The 26,562-nt window shown below is 42.4% G+C and overlaps 2 protein-coding genes across 2 annotated transcripts; one reads left to right on the top strand and one right to left on the bottom strand.

Annotated features, from left to right (window-relative positions):
• Positions 1–3,936: 3,936 nt before the first annotated feature.
• Positions 3,937–14,181, bottom strand: LOC311500166 (poly(rC)-binding protein 3; the record flags this gene model as incomplete). The annotated part of the gene is made up of 14 exons (XM_084561403.1): positions 13,984–14,181; positions 12,705–12,739; positions 11,028–11,168; positions 10,820–10,843; positions 10,680–10,712; positions 10,453–10,569; positions 10,097–10,228; positions 9,548–9,676; positions 8,460–8,549; positions 7,862–7,903; positions 7,374–7,449; positions 6,351–6,403; positions 4,627–4,796; positions 3,937–4,297 (listed from the first exon to the last, which is right to left on the bottom strand). The coding sequence occupies exons 3-14, from the start codon at positions 11,103–11,105 to the stop codon at positions 3,937–3,939; spliced, it is 1,305 nt and encodes a 434-aa protein (XP_084417529.1). The 5' UTR covers positions 11,106–11,168; positions 12,705–12,739; positions 13,984–14,181.
• A 3,711-nt stretch (positions 14,182–17,892) lies between these two features.
• Positions 17,893–25,706, top strand: mocos (molybdenum cofactor sulfurase). The gene is given in 15 exon segments (XM_084561462.1): positions 17,893–18,218; positions 18,323–18,412; positions 18,488–18,554; positions 18,663–19,307; positions 19,394–19,470; positions 19,621–19,820; positions 19,923–20,074; positions 20,076–20,505; positions 20,608–20,770; positions 20,899–20,986; positions 21,382–21,506; positions 23,922–24,018; positions 24,164–24,305; positions 24,391–24,495; positions 24,608–25,706. Coding segments are annotated over 15 exon segments (2,631 nt in total). The 5' UTR covers positions 17,893–18,067; the 3' UTR covers positions 24,707–25,706.
• The last annotated feature ends 856 nt before the right edge of the window (positions 25,707–26,562 follow it).

Below are 26,562 nucleotides of genomic sequence, written 5' to 3'. Positions count from 1 at the left end.
CCGAGGGCATAAAGTTTTTTAAATTCTTATAACTATACCCGGAATGGTCATGTACAAGACTTAGACAGCAGATTTGACAGATGACTTTGTGCAAGCCGAAGTTCTGCCCAGCTAGCTGCAAGCCCACAAAACAAACATCCATCAGGATGTTGTTGTCTTGGCAGAAAACTGCACTAGCATGGCTGGGTGAGTAACCTACATGTCGTATTTGTCAACCATGAAGGTGATTGTATATATGTAGATTTACCTGATATAAAGCACACACGGTCGCATCGGCCCAATGCTTTCCTCTTACGTATTTAACCACAGGTTTCGACCATCTTTTTGACTCGGGCCTCTCAGCTGGTACACAAACAAATTTCAGTTTGGAGCCATTAACCTCACTCCTCCGATTCTGTCACCCGACAACACAGCAAAGTGACATTTTGATACCATTAGGTGAACTGTGGTGATTTGAATTTGCCTCTCGGTTGTTTTACCTACAGGTAACTGCCATGACGTAGTCGTGACGTAGGACGGATGCCTGGTTGCCATCTTGGCTAACAGTAAGCCAAGATCATTAGCATGACAATAATGGCCTAATGTAGAAATTGTAAAGGCATAACTGAAACGTGATCAAACACAATACAACTACATTGGAGTATATTAACTCATCATTCACTCCCATCAATTCTGAAAATGTTTGTAAACCTTATTACCACATTCATATACACCTAAATGCTCTCTAAAACACTTTAACCTATTTACTGTCATTGTCTCTTGTATATAGAAGTTAAGTTATACTAAATGAGACTTAACCAGATTTAAACATAGGGCTACTGAATCAGCTTGTGCTGTAAAATGCTTTGTTGCTAAGGTGTAGGCTAGCTAGACTACATTTAGCCATGTAGCCTAGCTAGCTAACGCTGACAGTACAATTTTTACCTGCTACACTTTATTATAATTTTATGTGTCTTTGAACTATTTTGTACTTTCACTCAGAAGGATATGTCATACTTATTACTTCACCACATTTAATGGACATCAGTTACTAATTCTTTTACAGTAAAATACAAATTTTTGAGCTAAAGCATAGGCTACTTAATCATGCTAACAGGATTACACACAAAGTATGGCATATCAGATTTGCTTATCAATATGCTAGCAAATGCTAATTAGCAAAGAAGGCAAAGTATGGCATTAATGGGAATGTAGTCGTAGTTTGGAAGTATTTAGTCATAAAGCTATTTTTACCTAATGATGCCACTATCTGTAAAGTTAAATATTCAGATGCAGCTTTTAATAACGTGATACAGTATTTCTGGTTAGCCACACATCTACTGTGGCTAAAAACTTACAGCAAGCAAATAAATATGGTCCAATAAATAAACAATCATTTAAACCAGAAAATATTCACAATACCACCAGAGCATGATACATGCCTACAGTATTAATGGACAGATTAATAGTGTAGGAGATTTGCAAAGCCATAAATCTCAGCGGGTAGACATCAACAATCACTAGTAGTATATTAGCAGAGTGAGATGTTCTGTATTAGTCATGTAGACACATATCATTAGTTTAGGTAATGTCCTGTAAATATTAAGTCATATGATAACAGCACAGGCTCACAGAAGTACTGTGAAAAACCAAGGATGGAAATAAAAAGAAAAATACAATTAGGCATCATGGACCTGCAAGTCTGCAAGAGTATTGCAGTGATTTTTCATTAGAGACTGAGTGACAGCCTTGCCTCCCCGGTTTGCCACAAACTTTCAAGTGGTTGTACACCTAAAAGAAATATTATTTATTTAGTTATTTACCTTTTAAATAGCTTTTTTAAAACTGCATGATGGCAGCACGCTCCAAAAATTGCCCCTTCACTCACGCCTGAGTCAGGTTGGAGAAAGGAAATCATTAATATAGCATTAGAAGCTGGCTGTGAACTTATGACTGCCCTGGGCACACATCAGCATACGCTCTGCACTGTTCTCTCCAGCTACACCTTTCCCGAGGTTGAAATGTCATCCTTCACTGTCATTACATTTCTGCCCCCATTAACTATTGATTATCTCCACTTCGGCATTTTGAGCCCTGCTGTGCAAATGGCCCCGCATGCCTCTCTACCCATACTCCACGGATCAGGCTGAAATGAAGTGCCCACCTCCTGGTTTTTCACACGGAAAACGAGATGAAGTCAGATTTACGGAGGACCTGGGGTAAAGAGGGACAGGACGGCAGGGACACTGAAAAACAAGTAGTGACTGCACTGTAGCCCACCTGCCCCATTAGCAGTATGCTTGAACGGACAACTGGAGGTTAAGTTGTTCTTTTTCACGACCCATGAGAATTTTGCCACAGCATGTATTGAATATTTACTGTGAGGTTAGTCCAGGGTTGCTTCTGTTTTTTTCCAGGAGAGTGTGTGGGTAAAAAAAAAGTTTGTTTGGGCTGGAGCTTTGTGTCCTCTGCCATCCACAAACTGCATCTGTAATGCCATGGACTTGTTTGTGCAGAGTTGTCTTTGTACACCTGCCAAAACCGCTATCTGCTGCACACAGCTAATGGCCACTGTTACTGCCCTATGTTGTTTTCTATACTGCCGTTTCACTGCTGTTTAATGTTTTACAGGCGCAGACTGTGGAGGCATATTTTCTTTTTGGAGAAAAACATCCGGGGAAAAGATAAAATCATCTATTGGCTATTCTCACATTCTGCTAAATGTCTGGGCTTTTGTGTAAATCAAATCCAACAAAAACACATTATGTGTTGGTGCACTTATGAGATGTCAACGGATAAAATGTGAAAATTGAACAAACATCTCATAATACCCCCCAATTCCTTACTAAGTGCATACAAGCTATGTGCATATAGTCATAATGTTTTAATTTAATGTCCTAAATATTAACCATGATTTCAGCTGAATGGGAATGTGCGATATGTGCAGTTAAAGCTCAATGAGTTAACAAATGATAAGTCCTCAAAGTGAAAATTATATGTCGTAGGCAGCAAAAATCCGCCCACAAAATTAGAACAAAACAGCCGGTCTTCATTCATAAAAAGTCCCATTTATTTCAAAGTCATTTCATCAAGAAATATAGCAAATCTGCATTGTTTGGCGGGCGGGCCCACAACAGGAACACATGAATAAAACATTTATCAAAGTAATTGATCGGTGCCCATTTCAGATGCGCAAAGTCGAAGCGTTCCTCTTGTTCAGGCTGAAGAATAAACAAGAAACAAGCTAGAGTACAGAACCAGTAAATGAGTTTGTTAGGCCGGTCCCACTCTACAGGATTACTGTGTAGAGGGAAATCCGCTAGAATCCAATGTGGCTTTAAGATAATCCCATCAGAACTGCAACAGTGCAACGCTACTACAGAACACCCAAGCCTGTTAGCACTGATGAGAGCCTATAGTGGAAAGAAAAGGGAGGGAAATATGACACAAAATTGGAGGAATCCTTGTTAAAATACTTAACATACCGACTTCTATTGTACACAACATTTTAACAGCCTGCTGCCAACAAAGCACCACGTCTTTTAATACTAGTTTGCATTTTCTAACAAAAAACACTACACAAATATAAAACTAAGTCAAAATCTGCATTATTGAAAAGACACCTCCTGGAGTAAATCTTCATATAAAGCTCTGGAATAATGAATCCTTTTGTAAAAATATATTTTACTTGGATACTAGCCTGAGTTACCCACATTAATTGTTATGCATGTCCATAAGATAATACTGAGTTAATATGCACCTCTGCTGCCTTTTTAATTAATGAGGGCATGTTTTTATACTATCATCCTCTCAGTCTGTGTCTATAGCCTCCTGATTTATGGAAAATAAATGTTACACTTGCAAAATGTACCCACTGGTGTAAGCTATTTTTAAGCCTGTGCTCCTTTAATGACGCCTTATCAGTCAGCTACCCTAACCAGACTTAAAAAGGAGGCATCAATAAGGAGCGAACTTCTGCCGGTCAGATTTTTTGACGCCAGAGGTTGGCATTTTTGCGGTGTAAGGGGATAAACCCTGCGCTAGGCTGGAAGCGGCTGCTGGGTGCATAGTCAGGAAGGGTAGAGTTTTCATGCCAAGCAGGCTGGAAACAGGGACGGCGTAGTGTGGGTTTTGGATGGCTGGTAAGGTGGAGGGAGAGTGGACGTTAATGGTGGTGGGGGCTGGGGTGGTGGCCGCCAGGACGGCCATAGAGGTAGCAGCAGTGGAGGCAGTGGGAGCAGACTGAGAGTAGCTCATGTTGAGGTCAACTGGGGTCGCAGAGGAAGCGGCCTGCATGGTGTACTTAGCCATCTCTAAGCTGCAGGTCGTGATGTTTGGATGGGGCAGATGACATGATGGAGGGTGAAGAGAAGACAGTGAAAAATGAACGGGGGGGAGAACGGGTGAGACAAAGGAGAAGGGAAGTGAGAGAGGAGAAAAAAATAAGAATCAAAGATGGAATGTGTTAAAAGGCAGAGATAATAAGGATTTTAATGCAGTCAAGAGAGCGGAGCAGTGAGTTGGATCAGATCCAGCCTCACCCTGAACACAATGACTCTGCCCTCATACAATAGCATGGTGTTTGGCTGTCTTATCATCTGCAATGTGAAGCCCTGGCGGACGTGGCTGCCCTGAGTAATGTCTTACCTGGCGCTGATGAGGTACTGGGCCACGCTGATGCTGGCCGGTGAGCCTGTGATCGTGACTTGGCGCATGGCTGAGCCATCAGTGGCGCTGGCAATTTTGATGTGAGCTCCAGAGACCTGGCGAATCTCATTGATCTTGCTGCCTTGTCTTCCAATTATGCAGCCAATAAACTAGAAGGGTGGGGATGGAAACATGTAAATAACAGAACAGCTCTTGTTTCCATGCTTTTCAGGATTAGATTTCAGAACAGAAGCTGGAAACAACTGATGCTCTCAGCAGAGTCCTGGTAGTTATTCTACAGAAATGTTTTCCTAGCTGTATTATCACAGAAACCATATGGTGCATTATGCCCATTAAATAAAATGGAAAGAGATGACGAGTGATTATCTTAATTAGAGCCTTGGATTTATCATTAGCAAACATGTTTATTTGTTCTTCCTGAAAGTGAGATGGTTGAGTCTGTGAGGTAAACACTGTAATACACAGGAAATACAGGAAGTAACCTGGATCTGTTTCACCTTAACAAAAACAAAATAAAAAATAAACTAAAGCTTAGCAGTTAACATGTCATATGTAAGATGCATGTCTGAATTATGTTTTGGACAGGGCACAGTGACCTCCTAGAGTCTCTGGTTGTTGCCTGGTAACAGCATTAATACACTGCTACTGCTCAGGAAACAGTCTAGCCCCACCCCCATCCATGCACAAAAGTAGTTTTTACATACACTATTAACCAAGCAAGATACAACACACTGTATAATGTAAGAATTTAAGATTATTGTTTTTCCCCCTTTGGATTAGGCTGAGGATTAAACTAACATGATGCTGGCTGTTCTTCTTGTATATCATACAGACATGAGAGCAAGATCAATCCTACTAATCCAAATCACAGCAAGAAAGTAAATAAGCAAATATTGCACCTGAATTTAGTGCAAAGGGCAATTTTATGCACTGATAATGCATAACATTATGACCACTGACAGGAGAGGTAAATAACATTGATCATCTTGTGACAATTCAATGTTCTGCTGCGAAACTTTTGGACCTGGCATTAATTCGTGTGGACGTTACTTAGACATGTACCACCCACCTAGACCAGACCAGGCACCCCCCACCCCATAGCAATGACACTCCTTGATGGCAGCAGCCATCCCCAGCAGGATGCAGATTGACACAGGCACATACACAAAAACGAACAGCACAAGGTGTTGACCTGGCCTCCAAATTCACTAGATCCCAAACTGATAAAGTATCTGTGGGATGATCCACAGAGGCCCCTCCCTTCAACCCACAGGACCCAAAGGCCACAGGACACCCTCAGAAGGCCCATGTCCATTCTCTGATGAGTCACAACTGTTTTGGAAGCACAAGGGAGACCTACACAATATTAGACAGGTGGTCATAATGTTATGCCTGATCAATGTATAAACAATAACAATCAGTAACAATCCCAATTGTCTCAAGATGCTTTACAGAACCCAGAGCTGGAAAACCCTGAAGCTTTAAAATGATGTTGACAATATATTTATGTTATAATCTATCGATGCCATCTAAAAAAAAAAAAAAAAAAAAAAATAGGATTAATTGCTTTCTGCAGCTATGGAGGAGAAAGATTTGTGTCCTCATCACAGCTGTCCTCCTAGACAATTTTAATGAAGCGAGTAGCGTGAGGATTATCATTGCAGGTTTTACTGCAGGCAGAACACAAACAATGTGGCACTTACATCATTAGGTATTGCCAGCTCTTGTGAACTTGTGGCGACAGATGCATCCAAACCTGCAAAGTAGGACAAAGTACGGTAACAGCAGTACACCACTAATGGCTTCCACTTTATGGCATGACAGGTTGCCCTACTTTATCTAGTTTATAACTTTTCCACAGCTAAGTTGTGAAAATGGCATATGGAAAAAGAAATATCTGTCTAGACACACATATAAAGAGCATATACATATATTTTACACAGCTAAAATTAGAAAAGATGCTGCAATAAGTATGTCTCATAAGTATGAGCCTGTATAGATGTTGTAATGTTTTGTGTTTCGTTAGTCGTGGCAGAATGTATGAGTACACGGGGTGGTTCAGGTCAGGGATGGTCTGGCCAAGACAATGTTAGATTTGGAGGAGAAACGTTGCAAAGGTGGAGGATGGGGTCGAGAGATTAGGATTTGGTTGTTGTTGTGTTTTTGGGTTGTTGTTTTTTCGGAGAGGGGAAACTGGGCAAATGGAGCTGAAATTTGGAGGGAGGATATGAGAAATGGTGAGAAATGTTTCAATATTTACTCAACTGTAAATATGTCTGTCATTTTTCACATTTCCCTCTCAGAGGAGTCTGTTTTATCCTTTAGCATTTCTATCTGTCTGCTTCACTCTGTCACATATATTCCTTCGGATTATAAATATTTCAGTGACATTTGACGATTTTTTTGATAATCACATCAATAGGTTGGCGGCTTAACTTTAAACTTCACTGACTTTTTCACTATTCGTCTGTTTTTATTATATTTTCCGTTGCAAATAGATACAAATAGCTATGTATAGGTCATTTTTCTTTAGGTTTGTCTCTATAAAGCTGCCTTCTTTTTTTAAAACAGAAAACAAAAAACCTGTGAAAGAGCCTGTAAACTCTGAGAGAATGATGACATCCTTGATCCTCGCTGAAGTGACAGGGGTGTTTTGATGGTGTGATTCGAAGAGGAGTGAAGACTGAGGGATACATGGACTTCCCCGGGGAGCCGTGGGTACGTACCAGGGAAGGTAGGGTTGCTCTGCCCAAGGGAAGGGAGGGGGATATGCTGCATAGCCAACTGGTGAAGCTTGGTCAACTGCAGGGTAGGAAGGAAGTTAGAGCTAACCAATCAAACTGGATTATTTCAGAGGAGCTGACAACTACAATACAGAGCCAATCAGAAGTTCACAAACATCACAGATGGTGTCAGTGTGAAAAGATTCATTTCCCTCAGGAAGCATGCTGGCGTCTCATAGCAGTCATCTGAAAATACACAACTCTGGCTACAAAGCTACGACTGATCATGAAATTTTTAAGATTGTCATTTCCATTTCAATCAATGCATGCCGCTGCTGTGGGTTAGTGTTAGTAATGTCAACAGATCAGGGTTACTGAAGTTTCATTTCTGCAGATTAGGGTACATAGAGAGGGCGTATTGGTGGCTCGGAAGGAATGGGCAGGAGTAGGTCATTAGGGGAGATGTCAGTCGCTCAAATGAACATACTTACATCTTGATGTGCAAAAGCATACTGCCCTGGAATTGCAAAGGCCTGGAAGGCACAAGAGATGAGACGTTATGTAAGTGGGCAGTGCAGACTTGTTGTAGCATGTCACTTGAAATATGAATTTGACACACGGCATGAGGAGTAAAATCAGCGCAGGGAAAAATCCATGCCCTTCCTTTTTTTTCATAGCACTCTAATGGGTATGGATCTGATGGAATTTCATCTAAATGTCATCTGCTGTTTTTTCCCCCTCTTTGACCATGGCCAGAAATCCAATAACATAAACAGATGTCTAATAGGTCAGAGCAGACTGTGCCAAATGCAGGACAGCAGCTATCCAGCTCATGGAAAACATGAGTTTTAGCTTCATTCAGGTTTCAGTTAGAGGGCAATTATTAATGTAAATGCACGTTATTTATACTTCTGACACATTCGACTAAGTACTTTATCTTTCTGCTTAATCATTGCAATATATAAGGATCTTCTGCAGTGATTACACATACAGCACACCACCCTCTAGTGGTGAAAACATGCTTAATGATCAATGTGATGCTGACATCTCCCAAAAAATGATGTGTTTAAATCCTACATGTCTACTTACTTGTGCAGTGTGCTGTGGGGCTAAAACCGCATGAGCGCCTGCAGTTATGACCTTGGGACGGTAGGGAATAGTCGCTCCTTTTGGTGGAGACTGGAAACACAGACGTGCAAACCAAAACAGAAGAAAGATTTATTCGCTGAAAAGAGACAGCGGTGATGCATTTTATATCCTTTTTTTATAGCACGCGCCGCATCTCTTTACACCCCATTCATCAGCTGAGTTAGTTTCATGTAACCTTGAACCAAAGACGGCCGCAGTACAACCGTGAGCTGAGCTGAAAGCGGGGAATTAGGTTAGAGGTTTTGATCACAATGAGAAGAGGACGAGTGGACCCAAATCTAAACTCACACCTCTGCTTGAAGGAGCTGGAATACATTAACACTACATGTTGTGTGAAATCTAGTTAGCAAGTGCACAGGGAGGTTGAGCCACTAGGCAAAAAGTAATGGATTTCAATTTTTTTTTAAAATACTTGTTGTGGTGGTTTATTATGAATGCAAACCAAAGCAACATAGACACTGACAATGCAACTGCATGATGAAGACTTGCATTAGTATTTGCAGACATCGGTGGTTTCTCCATTAGGGTCAATGGAGCGATGCCACGCCAATGGGAGAAAGAGATATTATTTTTCTTCAAAACCACAGTGTTTTATTAGCCTCTGACATATAGTCCAATCAGCATTAAGCCACGTTCCATGGCGTACTGATGGCTCATTCCTTTGAGATGATTTCAATATTGGTGCAAATCAGCCAGACTCTCATTTTGAAGCAGCTTTTATTTGTTTTCTTGAACTGCAGATGCTGAGATGCAAACCAGGTGGGCTTGTGCTAACCTGTTTTTTTTTTTTTTTTAGATCACCAGACATCATAGCAACATTATGCACTGAAATAACATACGGCAGATTGGAAACCACCCATATAAATCGTCAGGATTACCAACCGCTGCAACCTTCAGAGAGCTGTTTCTGCATAGCTGTGAAAATATCCCCAATGTGATGCTGAATACCTGGCACCACGTCCTAAATAAATGTGACATATCTGACGCGTAAACAGAGACGCTCGAATCTGCTGTCTGACAGTGCTTACCTCCAGCATTACGGAGCAGATGTGTCTTACACACTGAGTGATGGCCTGTGGAGTGCCGGAGATTGTGACAGCCCGCTCTGTAGAGTCCGGCAGCATGTCTCCAGCCACCTGAACTTGAGCCCCTGTGGTCTTTACATGGCCAGACGGAAGAGAAGAAACAAAGGCTATTTATTGCTGAAAAGAGCACACCATTGCCCAAACTGAAATGATGTTTCAAGCACCCACAAATTACCCTGAACACATTTTGACATTCAGGGAGCAGCTGCTGCAAGCCAAATAGCAATGTGTGCTCCAATATTTGAAGAGGCACACACAAATATTGTCCATTCAGATCGTGTATTCAGCTGCAGAAGATTCCTTTCAGGAATGATAAGTGTGATTTTCACGAGCGAGGGCCGAAAAATATTCATTTTAAGGCCAGGATAAGCAGAAAAAGTTTGACTTGAGCAATTGATGCTGAAGGTGCACAAGTTTCCGTACCTGTTAGGGTGCATGGAAACAACCTCCTGCTGGGAAATTAGAAGAAGAAGAAAAAAAAGAAACTCCTACCTCTCTGATCTCTTTGATCTTTGAGCCTCCTTTGCCAATCAGTGAGCCACACTGGCTCCCTGGGAAAACCAGCCGGAGTGTCACAGGTGGCTTGCTTGTCACAGTGCTGTTTGTCATTGCTGCTGTAATATCCTGAGGGGGAATTCAAAAATATGTTGCCTTCTCTTCAGAGTCAACCAGAACATCAAGTCTTTTCTTTTTTTTTTTTTTTTTTTGTTGCTGTTTTGCAAGATTGAAGAAAATTTGTCCTTCAGACTTAAGAGAACTTCTTAAATTTCGTGCACAAAACACTCGATAAAACGTGTGAGAAAATAAAAAGTTGCAGTAGTGTTTGCTGCATATCTGTTGTGCTTTACCTCCTCAAACTTCTGTGCGATCATGGAGAACGCTCTGAAGATGCCCTCTGTAGGCCCCGTGATGGTAACTATTCTCTCAGGAGACGATCCCTCTGATATGTTGATGCGAGCGCCACTCTAGAAAACAAGTTCACGGTTACTCCAGCTTTGATTCGCTGCCGCTAACCTGCCAGAGCACATGACATCATACATGTTTTCACATCAGGGATGTCAAAACAGATGCTCACCTCCTCCCTCATCTTCTTCACCGTCTCTCCTTTCTAAAATGGTACAGGAAAGTCGTTTACTTGATTAGTTTTATGAGAGGGATACAGTAAGAGGGCAGTAAGAATCAATAAATGTGGATGAGATTGTGAAGTAAAGCTACCTTCCCAATTATGCTGCCAACTTCCTGTCAATGAAAGGATAACAGCATTTGAGAAAATGGCAACAGACAGGGTTTTTTTTTAACAGCTTTTCACATTTAGAGCAAGATGTCTTCATTTTGACTGCAATTACACGCTATTACCAGACCATAGGGCTATTACTACAAAAAATACACTGAATTATTTGAACTATCTGCACAACTCGATTACCTTTCCGTGCATTAGCAGCCTCAGCGTCAGTGTTACATTCAGACTCCCATCTGAAGCCATTTCTTCCTTGTCAGACATCCTCCGTGCGTGTGTGTGTGGGGGGGGTTTTTGTTTTTTTTCCCGAGCTTTAAAGTAAACACTCTGGAAAAAAAAATAATTGTGTTTAACAAGCGCTCTGGCATTGCAGGCATTTCTGGAAATAATAAATGATGCAACAGAGGAGGTAATCAGAGAGCAGAGTAAATATTACTGCTGTCAGGTTTATTAACTTACAATGCTACGGTTTGTTAGTCCTTAATCAGGTGAGATAGACAGGGAGTTTTCTTTTGAGGTTAAACTGCATAATTTGTGCTATACTTCATTTTGATGATGCATTTTCAATTAATTCCAAGTATTACAGTTATCTGTTCTTCCTCTGTTTATTGCAGTCGAATTGCAGCAGGCAGCAGCAGCAGGAAATGTGAAATGCATCATTTCCTGCGCACAACAAGATTTTCCTGGAAAAAAACGGCTACACAGACAAAGTAAATGAAAAAGCTTTGATGAAGCAGACGTTAGCTGCATCACCGTTGTTAAACCCATCTGTAGAGTGGAGTTTGAACAGGTATTGCATTTGAAAACGTTACGCATCATTACTTCGTGAACGTGGAGTAAGCAAAAAATGATCCGAAGTTGGAACGCTCACTTTTCCGGAGCTAAAAGCAGCCAAATTGGTTTTTTAGAATTTATCAGGGGGGACTGGTGATCCCTGAAGAGTTGTGGACCATTGTTATTTGTCTTCTGATCGTGTGGTTGTGAGCGGGGGGAGATAAGCCTATCACTAGGTGCAATCTTCACATGGGACCGTGTCTTTAGTTCCGCCTTAATACAAGTTGTGTGACTCTCTCGGATGAGATAAGATACAAAGGAAGCCACTTGTGCTGCGGAGGCCTGAGGATCAAGTGATGTGTTGCGTGACTCGTCTTTAATATCACACTGACACCACACAATGTGGAGTCTGTCGTTTACAGTTCTTTGAGTTTGTCCCGCAAATAGAGAATGAATCTCTCGATGCTGTATAGGATGGGCAGCTTATTGCACCATACCTTTCAGTCTATCAAGGCCCAAGGTCTCAGTGTTTATTAGACACTGATGGCTCTAAGAAGTGATTTTTCCACTTACCTTTATCACTGGGCTTTATAAAAATCATTTGCAGCTATATTCTGCTTGGATTTTGGACTGACTTGGAGTGACCTTTCAACCTTAATGCACATGCATATTTAATTGCTCAGACCTTGGTGGTAACAGAAAAGGGTGAAACGTGCAAGAATAGTACAACAGTTGTTTGCCATTTTGAAGTCTGGTATACTTAGATGAGTATATACTTGCAAAGCAGTAGCAAGTATGCTTAGCTTAGCTTAGCTTTGTCTCTATGGTGAGGGGGGGGGGAGCTGCTGCTTAGTATGATCCACTGAAACTGATGTATAAAAACTGTTGTTTTGCAGGAGTTTATGTGCGACCCTGTTTCTTAGCTGTGACCAGTTGCCAGGCAACCAGCGGGCACTCCAAGAGTTCCTGTACCCATCGAAGGATTTTCTGACCTTTGTACAGAGCCAGGCTAGCTGCTTTCCAGTCTTTCTGCTAAGCTAAGCTAAGCTAACAATGGCTTTAATGCATGATCCCAGCTTAGATACTCACACAAACCAACAGAAATCACTGCCGCCATTCCACACCTGAAACAAAAAGATAAAAATAAATAAATAAATGTGTATTTGACTCACTGGCATGATAACACAATTCAGTCAGAAGTTATCAGTTGAACTGTGGCAATATCAGGAGCGGTGAGATGAAAATAAAGCAAGGTTTTCCAGGAGCTGAGACAGCTTTGCAGTATGTTATTGTTCTGGCACATTCCAGTGTTGATAGTAGCAGACGGAGCTACAGAGCTTAATTCAAACAACATCGCGAATAAATGGACGGCGTCTTTCTGCGAACTGGAGCCACAGCTATTGTCTTCCCGTGTATTATTATAAAGTTACAATAAATACATCAAATAAACAGCAACATCCCGTCTAATCCTATAGGCCGGGATTTGTTTAGTTAATGCTAAGACCCTTTTGACCTATTTCTGTCACCTCCAGCACGTCAGCGCCCACTCAAGATTTCGGAAACAAAACGCTGGTGCACGACGGCACCCACAGAGTCTACATGATAAAACAGATAATCTACAGGAACTCAGCTCCCAGAACACTGACAAGCAGAAGTCTGCTCCAGACAATATTAAAAAAAAAAGAAAAACAGGGCGTTAATCCTAGACAGGAATGGAGAACAATGTCTAAGTGGATTACTTGAAGGATTTAATTTGAAAATAAATTCAGAATTTTAGGCTAAGACAAAGAATGTTTGAAACTGATTGTGTTTATTAAGATTATTATGCAGTTGTGGAACGATTTTTATATACATATTGACAGAAATGTGATTTATTTACCTCCTTACAATGAAATATTTCTCACAAACCAACAGTAATCTCAAGTACCTCAAGTAATGTCTATTTATAGGTATTTGTGAGCCGCCACGTATCAAACTATAAGCATGCGGCCTTACAGCATGGCATTCCCCCCTTCAACACAAAGGTTACAGTATTGGAGACTGATCACATGTCTGGTTTAATGTCTTAATTATAGGGAACAGTGCAACAAAATGCATTTGCAGCCCAATAGAGTACAGAAAAACAACCAGCTCACATTATCTTAACCTAATGGGAGTCAGCAGTGGAGCATTAAAACAAAGCCTCACATTATTTAGCCTCCATTAAAACTACAGAGCCAGCAACTTCAAGTTTCTTTCTGGCATATCTCCAGTTGCACTGTAATGCACGACAATTTTACCAACAAAAACTGAGCAGTGAGCAGTTAGACTGTTAAGGCTCAGAGAGGGGCCTGTAATCCGGCAAGAATGATTAGGATGAAGTACTGACCTTGTATACAAAATAATTGCTCCTCTTCTTTATTTGTGGTATCTTCGTAATGAACGGTCTTTTAGTTTTGTAGTCCGTGCTCAATGTTTGCCCCCTTTGTTGTCAGTTATCCACAGAGTGGACAGATGGCTCCCTGTGCCCTCAGACCGGCTGGAGCGGAGGCTGGCTTTGCTATTAGTCCCTCAGCTTAGCCCAAGATAAGCCCCTACGCAGGGCAAGTGAACCCGCATCTCTTGCCTAATTCTCCCTGTCACAGCCACCAAAGAGGCGTTCCTCCGCACGGAGATCCACGAGCTGAGGAGGCCTGAGGGCAGGGCAAAGAGGCTCTTCGACTGGACACTGTCCAGCAAAGATAGAGAGAGAGCTACAGTTACAGCACCAGAACAACAGAAAAACAAAAAAAAAAAAATGGGAAGGTCTAGCCTTTTTGCAGTCATCAAAAACACAGAGAGACAGTGAAAAGAGAGGCTTTTGCTAACCGATGTTGCGTTGTGTCTAACAACTCTGCATGACTGCTGTGCTCTTCATTAGATTTTCAGAGAGCTTCCTGCCTGGACAGGGCCGGATTTTCTCTAAAAATAAATCTCCCTGTATGTTTGTGCATTGTATAAGGAACCCGACTAATTGAGGAAGGACAATGTGGCGTTTGAGGTATTTAGTGATGTTAAGCACAATGTCTTCACGGGGTGCTTCTCCCCCCCGCCCCTGCACGGCCTCTGCCCTCCCCCCACGCCAAGCCCTTCTGCCCTTGTAATGAGGCCATACTGGATACAATAAAGCCCTTCTGCACAGAAAAATGTATTCAGCTGTGCTCCAAAATTCTGAAGGAAATGAATCAGTGAAGCATAAGTGGCATATTTAATTACTATTCAGTGTGTTGCACGAAGACAATAATGGCTGCTGTGAGCCTCATGGCTGTATCTATGCGGGACGTAAAACATTCACTTCACAACTGAGATTTAAATAAAACCTCTAAGCTATATTTTTCTGATTAAAAAATGTCATCGTGGGAACAGAAGACCGCTTTTTATTATGACACACATTACTTTTTAAAGGACTTCTTCAGGGTTATAAGCTAAGGAATGGAGGTGAATAAAACTTCAGGCAGCTCTAATTGATTGCGTACAACTTGTTTTGTGTCCAAACCGCAAACAGAATCAGACACAACAACGCCGCAAAGGCCGTCGACGGTCTGACATGTGACAAAGTACGTGACAGTTATTTCCGTCCTTTCGGGGGCCATGAGATGATCTGGCATTTCACGCCTATCACTTGCGACTAATTTCCCCCTCCTTCATGTACCTTGTGTGTCGCCGAGATTAAAGAGTGAGGGCTTCTATGCAATTGGATTACTGTGAAGTGATTACTGAGACTTGTTTGTGTAATCAGTTACAGTTACAGTTACTGAAAGCAGAGGAAAGCTCCATTGTCCTACAGGTCTGAATGGAAAGTATAGAGACACATGGCTCTTTCCTCATTATGTGGTTCTATGTATGTTTCTACGTTTTCAGGACTGCTATCCTAACACAATGATTATACAATCAGGATTAATGTGAGCTAATCAATAGGTTTAATAACAGTCACACGTGATTAATGTCCTCCTCCATGCACTATGTTTGGGGCCAGATTATATTTAATGGGGTTACTGTGAAGTGATTACTCAGACTTGTTGTGTTGATAGCTGCTGAGCACAGTACGTAAAAAATAACAGAAACGCTCATAAAGAATAACTACACAGAAATTGTGACTTTTTTGCAGCAGCAGCAGCGAAACTTTTCGGGTCTGTTAGTCTGATATAAACTGCTCCAACATCTGATGTATACGCTAACAACATCCATAGCATATGTACATAAAAAAAGTACATAAAACAACATGAGCCAGGGTCTTCTAGAAAAACACCACATGGAATCTTTTATTTTGTTTAAAATAAATAAAAAATGTGGGGTGGCACAGTGGCGAGTTGGTTAGCACTGATGCCTCGAATCGGGTTCGAATCCATGGGCCTTTCTGTGTGGAGTTTGCATGTTCTCCCTGTGTCTGCGTGGGTTCTCTCCGGGTACTCCGGCTTCCTCCCACCATCCAAAGACATGCTCATTAGGTTAATGAGCCGTAGGTGTGAGTGTGAGCGTGAATGGTTGTCTGTCTCTCTGTGTTAGCCCTGCGATGGACTGGCGACCTGTCCAGGGTGTACCCCCGCCTCTCGCCCGATGACAGCTGGGATAGGCTCCAGCAGACCCTGCGACCCTTAACAGGAATAAGCGAGTACAGAAGATGAATGAATGAATGAATACATACAAAATGAAGGCAATGGAGTGCCTTACCTTTTGGTGTGAATCCTGAAGCAATCCTGAAGCAAACCCTATCTCTGTGTTACAGAGCAAATGCATACTATATTTAATTTTTTTAGCTATTATGCCAAACACACAAAAAAAATTGGCGCCCATCTTGTAGGACCAAATACTCATTTGTCACATACACGTTTTACCATTTTTGATATTGGTATATATTAAATTAAATATACATTTATAATAATATGCTAATAAAACTATTGTCCGAGGTAAGAATTCCTGCTTAAATGCACACAACTACCGGTCCATCAGGTATAGTAGAGATAATCCATTCTAATACAAGAGTCCTGCAGTAAATCTAAGCTCTCATGAAGGTTATGGTATTCAGCATCTGTCTGAAACAACTGAGAGAGTTGTTGGTTCAACAGTGTTTTCATTTTGGAGGCTGCGGTTTGTAGTACCATTGAGCTGTATTGTGTTGTACCAACACGCATTTCCATTATTTTGACAGCCCCATTAATTCAGTGGGCTGGGCTAAATAAAAAAAACACTTTAGAGTTTAATTCAATCCAGTTTAAGAGCACCGCAAACTACATCGTCCAAAATGTACGTACGGTTGGATTAACAAGCTTTCTGATGCTGTTTCAACATAAACTGAACATTAGAGCAGTCATGAAGCACTCATTCAGTTCCAGTATGAGTGTACTTAATGTTTTTCATGAACAACAAAGAAAAGCATCAAATCCTCTTATTTGAGAATCTGTAAGTAGCTTATTTTTTATTTATATATTTATTTATTTGCATGGAAAAATGATGGACTGCACTTATATATTTTTTTTTATGTCAATCAGCTATTCATATAATCTGTTCTGGAGGATAAGAGAGACCTACACAATATTAAGCAGGTGGACATAATGTTACGGCTGATTCGGACGTACATCGGGGTATAATAGCTGTATACCCCGATCAGCCATAACATTATGACCACCTTCCTAAAACTGTGTAGGTCTTCCTTTGTGCCTCCAAAACAGTTGTGACTCATCAGAGAATGGACATGGGTCTTCTGAGGGTGTCCTGTGGTGTCTGGCAGCTGAATGTTGTTAGTGGAGGGGCCTTTGAGGGGAGGGGTCTCTGTGGGATGATTTATCCCACAGATACTTGATCAGTTTGGGATCTAGTGAATTTGGAGGCCAGGTTCTTCATGTTTTGTTGAGTCATTCCTAAAGCGTTTTTGTGTGTGTGCCTACGCACGGCCATCAAGGGGTGTCATTGGGGTGGGGGTGCCTGGTCTGGTCTCGGTGGGTGGTACATCTAAGTGCATCCACACAAGAATGAATGCCAGGTCCAAAATTTCCCCAGCAGAACATTGAATAGTCACAAGATGGTCAATGTTATTTACTTCTCCTGCCAGTGGTTTTAATGTTGTGGCTGATCGGTGTATTTAGCAACACTTATTAAAACATATAACCGTTATTTTGCTTATTATGGGAGCTGTTTGGTTGCATTGCCACCTGTTGTAAAGTGAATAAAGTGCAATGATATAAAAAAAAAAAAAAATTGTGGGGGGAGTCAAACCACAAGCTTGTCACATGACTACAAATTAGTTATTACAGCTATGTTTCAGTGTGTGGAGGTCTCCTGACAGGTGAAAGTGTAACTTAGTGGGAGTCTGTTGACCTTCCCCCCCCACGTGTCAACATGCCAGAGCCAGTAAACAGAGAGACTATAAAGCTCCACTGCTGATTTCCGGACTCGGACCTTGATAATGTCACTGACTGCACCGAGTGTCTTCAGATATGCCTCAGACAGCTGCTCTGCTCGGCCGTGAGCGATCGATGGATTTCCACAAACTTTGCACTTTTGAAACTTTTCTGCAGCTCTGGAGCCACTACGGTTACGGGGAAAACTTCCGCGACGTGATCGAGCAGGAGTTCACGCGGATTAAAGGTAACGATCGTGTTCAGTCCGTGCAGCAGCGGTGGCCGTGACAGGACAGTGGCGGCGGCCGTCTAACCCCCTCCTGAACTCGGCCCCTCTTCTCTTGTAAACAGGAATAACGTATCTGGATCATGCGGGAGCTACTCTGTACCCGGAGTCTCTGGTCAGGGACTACTGCTTGGACATTTCAAGGAATGTCTACGGTGAGATAATGCGGCAATGTATTTGTCATTTATCCCGAGAATTCAAAGCTTTTAAGACTTTACTTCCCCTTATAGGAAACCCTCACAGTCATAATCCCAGCAGCAGATTGACACATGACACCATGGAGACGGTCAGATACAGGTAAAGCCTGTGCACGCTCTCAGAAGGCTTCATAATGGGTCAATGACTCCTTTACACTGGTACTTTCCTGCAATATAATGAGTTTTAAAACAGAACAATTTCTTACAGGGTATTGCAGCATTTTAACACCACCCCTGAGGAGTACTCTGTGATTTTCACTTCTGGTTGTACTGCCGCGCTCAAATTAGTGGCTGAGAGCTTCCCCTGGAGGCCGCAGACGGAGAGTGAAGCAGGGAGCCGCTTCTGCTACCTCACTGACAACCATACCTCTGTAGTTGGCATGAGAGGAGTGACTTCTGCCCGGGGGGTAGTTGCCCTGCCCGTGTCTCCGCATGAATTGGAAAACAGGGCAACGGACGAGGCCCAAGGTCAAGATGTTATTTGCCAGACGCCGCACCTCTTCTGCTACCCAGCACAGAGCAACTTCTCTGGGAGGAAGTACCCCCTCAGCCATGTGGAAGGCATCCAGGCGAGACGCCTTTACCCAGCGTGCGACCATCAAGGCCGCTGGTTTGTGCTGCTCGATGCAGCCTCTCACGTCAGCTGTTCCTCTCTAAACCTGCAGGACTGCCCTGCAGACTTCATCTCCGTCTCTTTCTACAAGATGTTTGGCTTCCCTACAGGTCTGGGGGCCCTTCTCGTCCGTAACACCGCAGCAGGCATACTAAAAAAGACTTATTTTGGAGGAGGCACAGCAGCAGCTTACCTTTCTGGGGAGGATTATTACGTGCAAGCGGCAAACCTTTCTGACAGGTAAAGTAATGTACAAGCCTGTCCTAGATATTCTCTGAGAAATCACAATGCTCAGAAATGCAGTGTTTTCTTTCTCCCTGATAAAGATTTGAAGATGGCACTGTCTCCTTCTTGGACATCGTTGCTGTAAATCACGGCTTTGAGGCTCTTTACAGGATCACAGGTACTGTGACAGAACATGAGGATTCACAGAAGATTGTTAAATCCCTCATTTACTGGCAGAATCATGATGCTGGTTCACGTTATTCATGATGATAATCAGATTCAGGTTAGCACCAACCGCATTCCCCTTTTTATCCCTTTTTGCCTTCAGGGAGCATGCACAACATCCAACAGCACACGTTTGGCTTGGCACGCTACACTTACATGCTGCTGTCAAGCCTTTGCCATGGCAACGGGAGACCAGTGGCTCAGATATACACTGAAGGCCAGTTTGAAAGTCCAATCACACAAGGAGCAATCCTGAACTTCAACCTCATGGATTCAAACGGGCAGATGATTGGATATTCACAGGTGCACAATATTAGTGAGACTCATTTCTGTTCCATAGCTGTTGATGTATTTCGTGTTTATGCATGCTGGTGGATATTACAGCAAATCCTCTGCTGCCCTCAGGTAGACAGAATGGCCAGTCTGTACAACATTCACGTGCGCACAGGTTGCTTCTGCAACACCGGGGCCTGTCAGTCCTTCCTCGGGATCACCAGTGAGCAGATGAAGAGAAACCTGCAGGTGGGAGATGAAGGCATGGGAAAATTGACAAATTCTGTTAAGGGCATGTGTCGGCAAACTAAAACAGCATCTTTTTCTCTTGAAGGCTGGCCACGTCTGCGGAGACAACATCGACCTCGTGGACGGCCGGCCGACCGGATCTGTTCGAGTGTCCTTTGGCTATATGTCAACATTTGAAGACTGTCAAAAGTTCCTGACCTTTGTTGCTGAGTGCTTTGTAGAGAAACCGGTCACAGTGGACCATGTGAGGCTACAGGAGCTGAGATCGGCCACAGCTGCCTCGCAGGGCTCCTGTGAATATCTTTCAATCAAAATTGCTAACGGAGAAATAAATGAAGTAGATGAGAAGGAGCCCACAGAAGCATCACTGAAGGGATTTGGACGCCCAGACTCAAACAGCCATGGGGAGGCTTATACTCTGACCAACATCTACATTTATCCCATCAAATCATGTGGAGCGTATGAGGTTTGAGCACAACTCAGCCTTATCTTTCCTTCTTTCCTGCCTCTTCTCTTTTTCTTTTGCTCTACCAGTTTTTGAGTTCACTCTGCGCTGCTCTTTATGCAGGTCCACGACTGGCCGGTGGGACCTCTGGGTTTACGGTATGACAGAGGCTGGATGGTGGTGAATGGAAACGGCGTGTGCCTGAGTCAGAAGAGAGAGCCACGTTTATGCCTCATTCGCCCACAGGTCCACCTTCCTGCAAACAAACTGCTCCTGCAGGCATCAGGTCTGACTCTGTCTGTGGCTCAGTGAAAATAAATACATGGCTTAACAAAAGAAACTTCAATCAGTTTGACTTTCTTCTATAAATGTGTTCAAAGATTTTTGTTTTTTTTCCTCCCCATCACCCTGCAGGGATGGATACCATTTCGGTTCCCCTGGAAAATGACACTGGGTTGCACACGAGCCGTCGAGTGTGTCACAGTAAAGTTTGCGGTGACAGGTGAGCTGGCAATGTTAAGACATGTGAAAACAGCCGCTGCGGGAAATATTGTGACACATATCATTTGTTCCGTCCTTTTCTCTCCTGTCAATGCTTTCTGTCACTGCATTGTTCTGTATGCTACCTTTATTGAGTGGATGGGATTGTGAGACCTCCCTCTGTCAGCTTCTTATAAAATTTCTGCCGCTTACCTTTTTTTTATATGGAAAAAACAAACAATGAGCAAGAGATGATATTAATCTCCTCTGGCAGATCCCCACATGACGGAGTCACAAGTTTAAAAAAAAAAAGAAGCTATTCATCCGGTGATTCTTGGATTAGATGTCGCACCAAATAGTAAGAAGCATCAGATTTCCCCGGGGGCCTCCTGAATATAATCCTCCTCCTTTCCCCAGGGTGGAGACTGTCGACTGTGGAGACGAGGCTGCATCGTGGCTCTCAGACTTCCTTGGACAGCCATGCCGCCTGATAAGACAAAGACCTGATTTCACCCGAGAAAAGAAGAAGAGGCCAGGCGAAGGTACATATATAAGCATTTCACCTGCTTTGCCTTGCTTTCTGTTGTTCACCCTGCCTCTGTCTTTTGTGTTGCACACCGGCAACATTAATACTGCATGGCCATCTTGTCTGTGACCTTTCCCCAGTCACTTCCGTTTAAGATTATGAGATTGCTACCTAAAATAAAACAAAGCAGTATAATTATGCATGCCAAACAAGTACAATTTGATTTTGAAATTCTTCATATGGGGTCAGCGTTAACGACTGATTCGTGTTGCGATTAGGAGCGTGTGAAAACTATTAATGAGCCAGCGGAGAAGTTGAATATGCTAGATTGAGATAATGGCTTAGTGGCTAAAATCAATAGCTGAAACAGAAACATGCAGTATTTAAAATATGCATTTATCAATTTATCATTATCTACAGCCACTTTTCCTGTAGAAGGTTGTGGGGGCGCAGGAGCCTTTTCCAGCTGGCATTGGACAAGAGGCAGAGTTCACCCCGGCCAGGTGGTCAGTCTAATATGGAGAGACAAACCACCATTGACACTCACATGCATTCCTACGACCAATTTAGAGTAACCAATTAACCTAAGATAAGATAAGATAAGAAAAACCTTTATTTGTCCCACAATGGGGAAACTAACATGCATTTCTTTAAACTGTGGGAGGAAGGAATCCTACACAGGCACAAGGAGAACATGCAGACTCTATGCAGAAAGCCAGATTCAAACCCAGAACCTTCTTGCTGTGCCCAAGTAATCATCCTAAAATTAAAGATAAACTAATGTGCTAATAATTAAACACTAATTAATCTGTTTGGAACACAATGGGTGGCATCACGGAGCAAGTGCAGGTCACATTCTTGAACAAGCTGATTCCATATCGACGTCTCCTCGATACGAGTTGTGCGTGCCGTTCCTTTATATTGCGGTGCCCCGAGTTTCACTGCAGTGTTTTGCCACAGAGACTTTTCTTCTAACGGCGGGCGGTGTGGCGTGAGACCGATGTGCATGCTGGGACTCATGCAGTTCAGTCGGGGAGAGGTTGTTTTCTGTAGCTGCAATTTGCCACAGTTCCCTAAAGGCGTCACATGCAGGCTATCCATCTAGAGATGGACCAGCATGAGCCGAAGCTAAAAAAAAATAAATAAAACGACACAGCAGCATTTTGGATGGAGAGAGTGCAAGAAAAAGAAAGGAAAACTCTAAATTTTTATTTTGAGCGTCTTAGGAAATGAACAGTACCGAGATCTGTCAAATCTGTTGTATCAGGTGAACATCGGCCAAAAAGGGCAACAGTATGTACTGAATATATATACGTTATGTCCTGGGGACTTGTCACTTGCTGAAGTAACTATCGGTATTGCATCAGTTTTATACTTCTAGTTGAAAGTATAAAGTTGGAAGCTGTGTCTTGATGTATTATTGGAAGTCTAGCTTCCAGTGCTTTTTGAGCTTGTCTGAAACTGTGCTCCAAATTAGGACACCTCTCCCTTGCAGAGTTTGACCATCCTTTCTTAAGTCTGTCTTTTGCGAGTCTCCAGAATCTCCCGGCTTTTAGTCCTTGGCGCGAGGTAAGCTCCAAAGATGCTACATTACTTACATCCTTCATTTCCCCGAAGGCAGTGGCTACATCTTTTCATGTAATCCTCTCTGACTGGAAAACGCCCATGTCTTTCATCGCTTGTAATCCTGGCTTTCTTTTGAATATTTGTCTCCAGCGTGAGATACCGCCAAATGACATCCTCAAGGTTATCCTCTCAGGTTTCTGTCCGCTCGCTGCGGAACCACAGGAAACTCTGTGCAGCCGCTTTCACAGGATGATTAGTTCTCCTCATGACAAGTGAACTAACCCGCATGAGTAAAATCTTCAATATCCGTAACTGTGTTAGGCCTTTGCTGGCTATGTTGCAAATTAATACGCAGAACTGCTTTGTGGTGTTATTAAATTCACAAGAATTCCTGCCTCAGTAAGATGAATTATCTTCTGGTGTTTCACTCACTAGATGAGCCCATTTCTATCTGAATGTTTTATCTATAAACAGTTTCTCTATTGAATTTCTAGTTTAATTATAATATTGTGGTTCATATCGATATTTGACAGAACAATCTCATCACAAGGTCCATTTAGTAGCTGCTCTTTCTCAGCATTTCTCAAATCGAACTCCCCCAGCGTGGATTAATTTATTTTTTGAGTATTTTAAGGACACAAAGATAGAAATCACCCAGCACTAACTCACGTACAACGAACTGTGAGTGCACATTTTGATCAGTGTAGACATATTTATTTAAGTCACAAATTTTCCACCCTCTGTATCGCAGCATAACCTCCAATTTCCAGACTTTCTGGGGCTGCAGTCTGCACAAACTATAAATCAAAATGTTTTTCTCAAATCGAACAAATCGCTGGGGTAATATAACGTCTTTCCCTTTTAGCTTCCACAGCCACGTCCCTCTCCCTGGTGAATGAAGCTCAGTATCTCATGATCAACCGCGCCAGCGTGGAGCTCATTCAGAAACTAATGAGCGGCAGGTTCGAACACATGACACGTTATTCAAAATGTGCAATGCTCCAGTGAAATAACCGGGATGCGTCAACGCCCGTGCATTCACATTACAGTGGATCATTTACGCCGCGCTGCAAAATAACATGCAATTTCCACATTCCCTTCTCTCAGACAGGACGATTCTGAGGGCGATCAGCTCCTTGACACACAGAATGTCATTAGGCGCTTCCGAGCCAATTTAGTCATCGCTGGAGTAGAACCATTTGAGGAGGATAATTGGTCACACTTGATTATTGGCAGCACTCGATTCGTGGTGAGCTGACACTTTGAGATAAATAATGAAATCTTCAAATGGATTTTTCAGAAATGAACGTGCTCTCGGTGTGATTAACCCGCAGGTTGCAGGTCGGTGTGGAAGATGCCAGATGGTTGGAGTAGACCAGGACACTGGGACCAAAACAAAAGAGCCGCTAATGTCTCTCTCTGCCTACCGCACCGGGAAGGTCAGTCAGAAACGATTACTGCTCCTTCATGGAGATGCTGTGGGCGTGTAGGAGGAGGTAAAGCGCACACATGTGAAAAGAAAATCAATTTGTCTGTTTTGTGAATTTTTAGGTGACTTTTGGCGTGTACCTGACCCACCAGCTACCAGAGGGCTCCGCTGCAGCCAGTGTCCTCTCTGTCGGTTCCCTCATACAGCCACACAGCTCTTGAAGTGGTCATCTGCAACATCCTCTTTATTTATTTCGGCAATATCTTTGGTCTGGAGAGGCCTGCACATCCTAAAGATCGCGTGTCCTTTCACAAGGCATTCAAATTTTGAACTTGTTACTTTGAACTTTTGGCTTTTTTCCCTCTATCGTAATCTCATTAAAATGTGTGCAATAAAGCAGACGTGAAATATTAACTGCACAACACACTAATAATTTGAATGAGCTACTGATTGATTCAGAACATGTCAGGCTTGATGCAATAATCCCACCTCATGTTATCTTCCCAGACAGTTCACCCTCCGTCTGTTCCCATGGAGGTTTTTTATATTGCTATTTATTCCGAACACACCACTGCCGTTACTGCTGCCAGAAATCCAAATCATATATCAGGCTGTAATGGGAAAACAAACCAGACACTCGGCACTCAGCACATGTTCCCAAAGTGGCACTGGCCATAACGAGTAATAAGTTCATGTGAAGAAAGAGACAGTAAGGATAGATAGTGAATCTTGGCCGCCAGAAATGATATACTTGCATGTCACATGCCTAAACAGACAGCAGGTGTAACTGTTTATTGGGTCTGTCACAGTTTGCCCAGGTAATTTTAAAGAGAGGTATGTGGTGGCTGCTCGATTTCTTAAACTTTTTTAATGCAAAATATATTCATATGCAAAAGATATAAATGAATGCATTAGTTGGGCAAGGCTGATAATGGTGCTGGGGGTTTGAAAGAAAAGCCATAGACTGACACAGTGAGTCTGCAAAAAAGCTTCAGTGGCCAATGCCTTACATCATTCAAGTCGCTTGAACTCTACAGAAGGCTATGAACACCATTCTCCCAAAACATATTCCCCCATAGGCTGTTTTTATATTCTACAGGATGTGATTCATATCGCTTTCGGATTCATCAAACCTTTCAGTGACTCAGTTAATCTGTTTTATTTCCCCCCGTTAAAATGTCATCCACACCAAACTCATACTGGTGCTCGCAATCTGTTGCTGTGAAGTAACTAATTGTTTTTTTTGCATATATATATGTTTAATTTATTAATGCATTTTACTGTGAATGATGCTGAAAATAAATTGTATTGATTTCATGAAGCAACTGAGAATGCGTGACACTCATTTGTGAAGAATTATTAATATATTTCAGTGACTGACTTAAAATTTCAATTAATCTCACAATAGACTGACAACAATGCTACAGTTAAGACATTAACTATACACCGATCAGGCATAACATTATGACCACCTTCCTAATATTGTTTAGGTCTCCCTTGTGCCTCCAAAACAGAGGGTGTCCTGTGATGTCTGGCAACACAGTGTTGTTAGTGGGGGCCTTTGGGTCCTGTGGGTTGAGGGGAGGGGACTCTGTGGATTGTGACAGATATTTGATCAGTTTGGGATCTAGTGAATTTGGAGGCCAGGTCAACACCTTGTGCTGTTTTTTGTTTTTAGTGTGTGTCTGTGTCAGGCTGCATCCTGCTGGGGATGGCTCACGGAGTCAGTGTCATTGCTATGGGGTGGGGGTGCCTGGTCTGGTCTAGGTGGGTGCTACATGTCTCCCATACGAATGCCAGGTCCAAAAGTTTCCCAGCAGAACACTGAATTGCCACAAGATGCTCAGTGTTGTTTACTTCTCCTGTCAGTGGTTTTCATGTTGTGGCTGATCTGTGTACATTTTCTTGGGCAATTTTATAATAAATATTTTATCTATTTTAATTACATTGCAAAAGAATGTTTTAGTTTCAGATCATTTTCAGTTGCAGACCAGGACACAAAAAAAATATGTCTAATATTTTGGATAATTACAGGAAATAAAGTTCTGCACACAGTACAATAAAGTTTGTTTTATTA

Source organism: Chelon labrosus (assembly GCF_963514085.1).
Source record: "Chelon labrosus genome assembly, chromosome: 15".
NCBI classification, from domain to species: Eukaryota; Metazoa; Chordata; class Actinopteri; order Mugiliformes; family Mugilidae; genus Chelon; species Chelon labrosus.
This window is presented reverse-complemented; position numbering and strand designations above follow the sequence as displayed.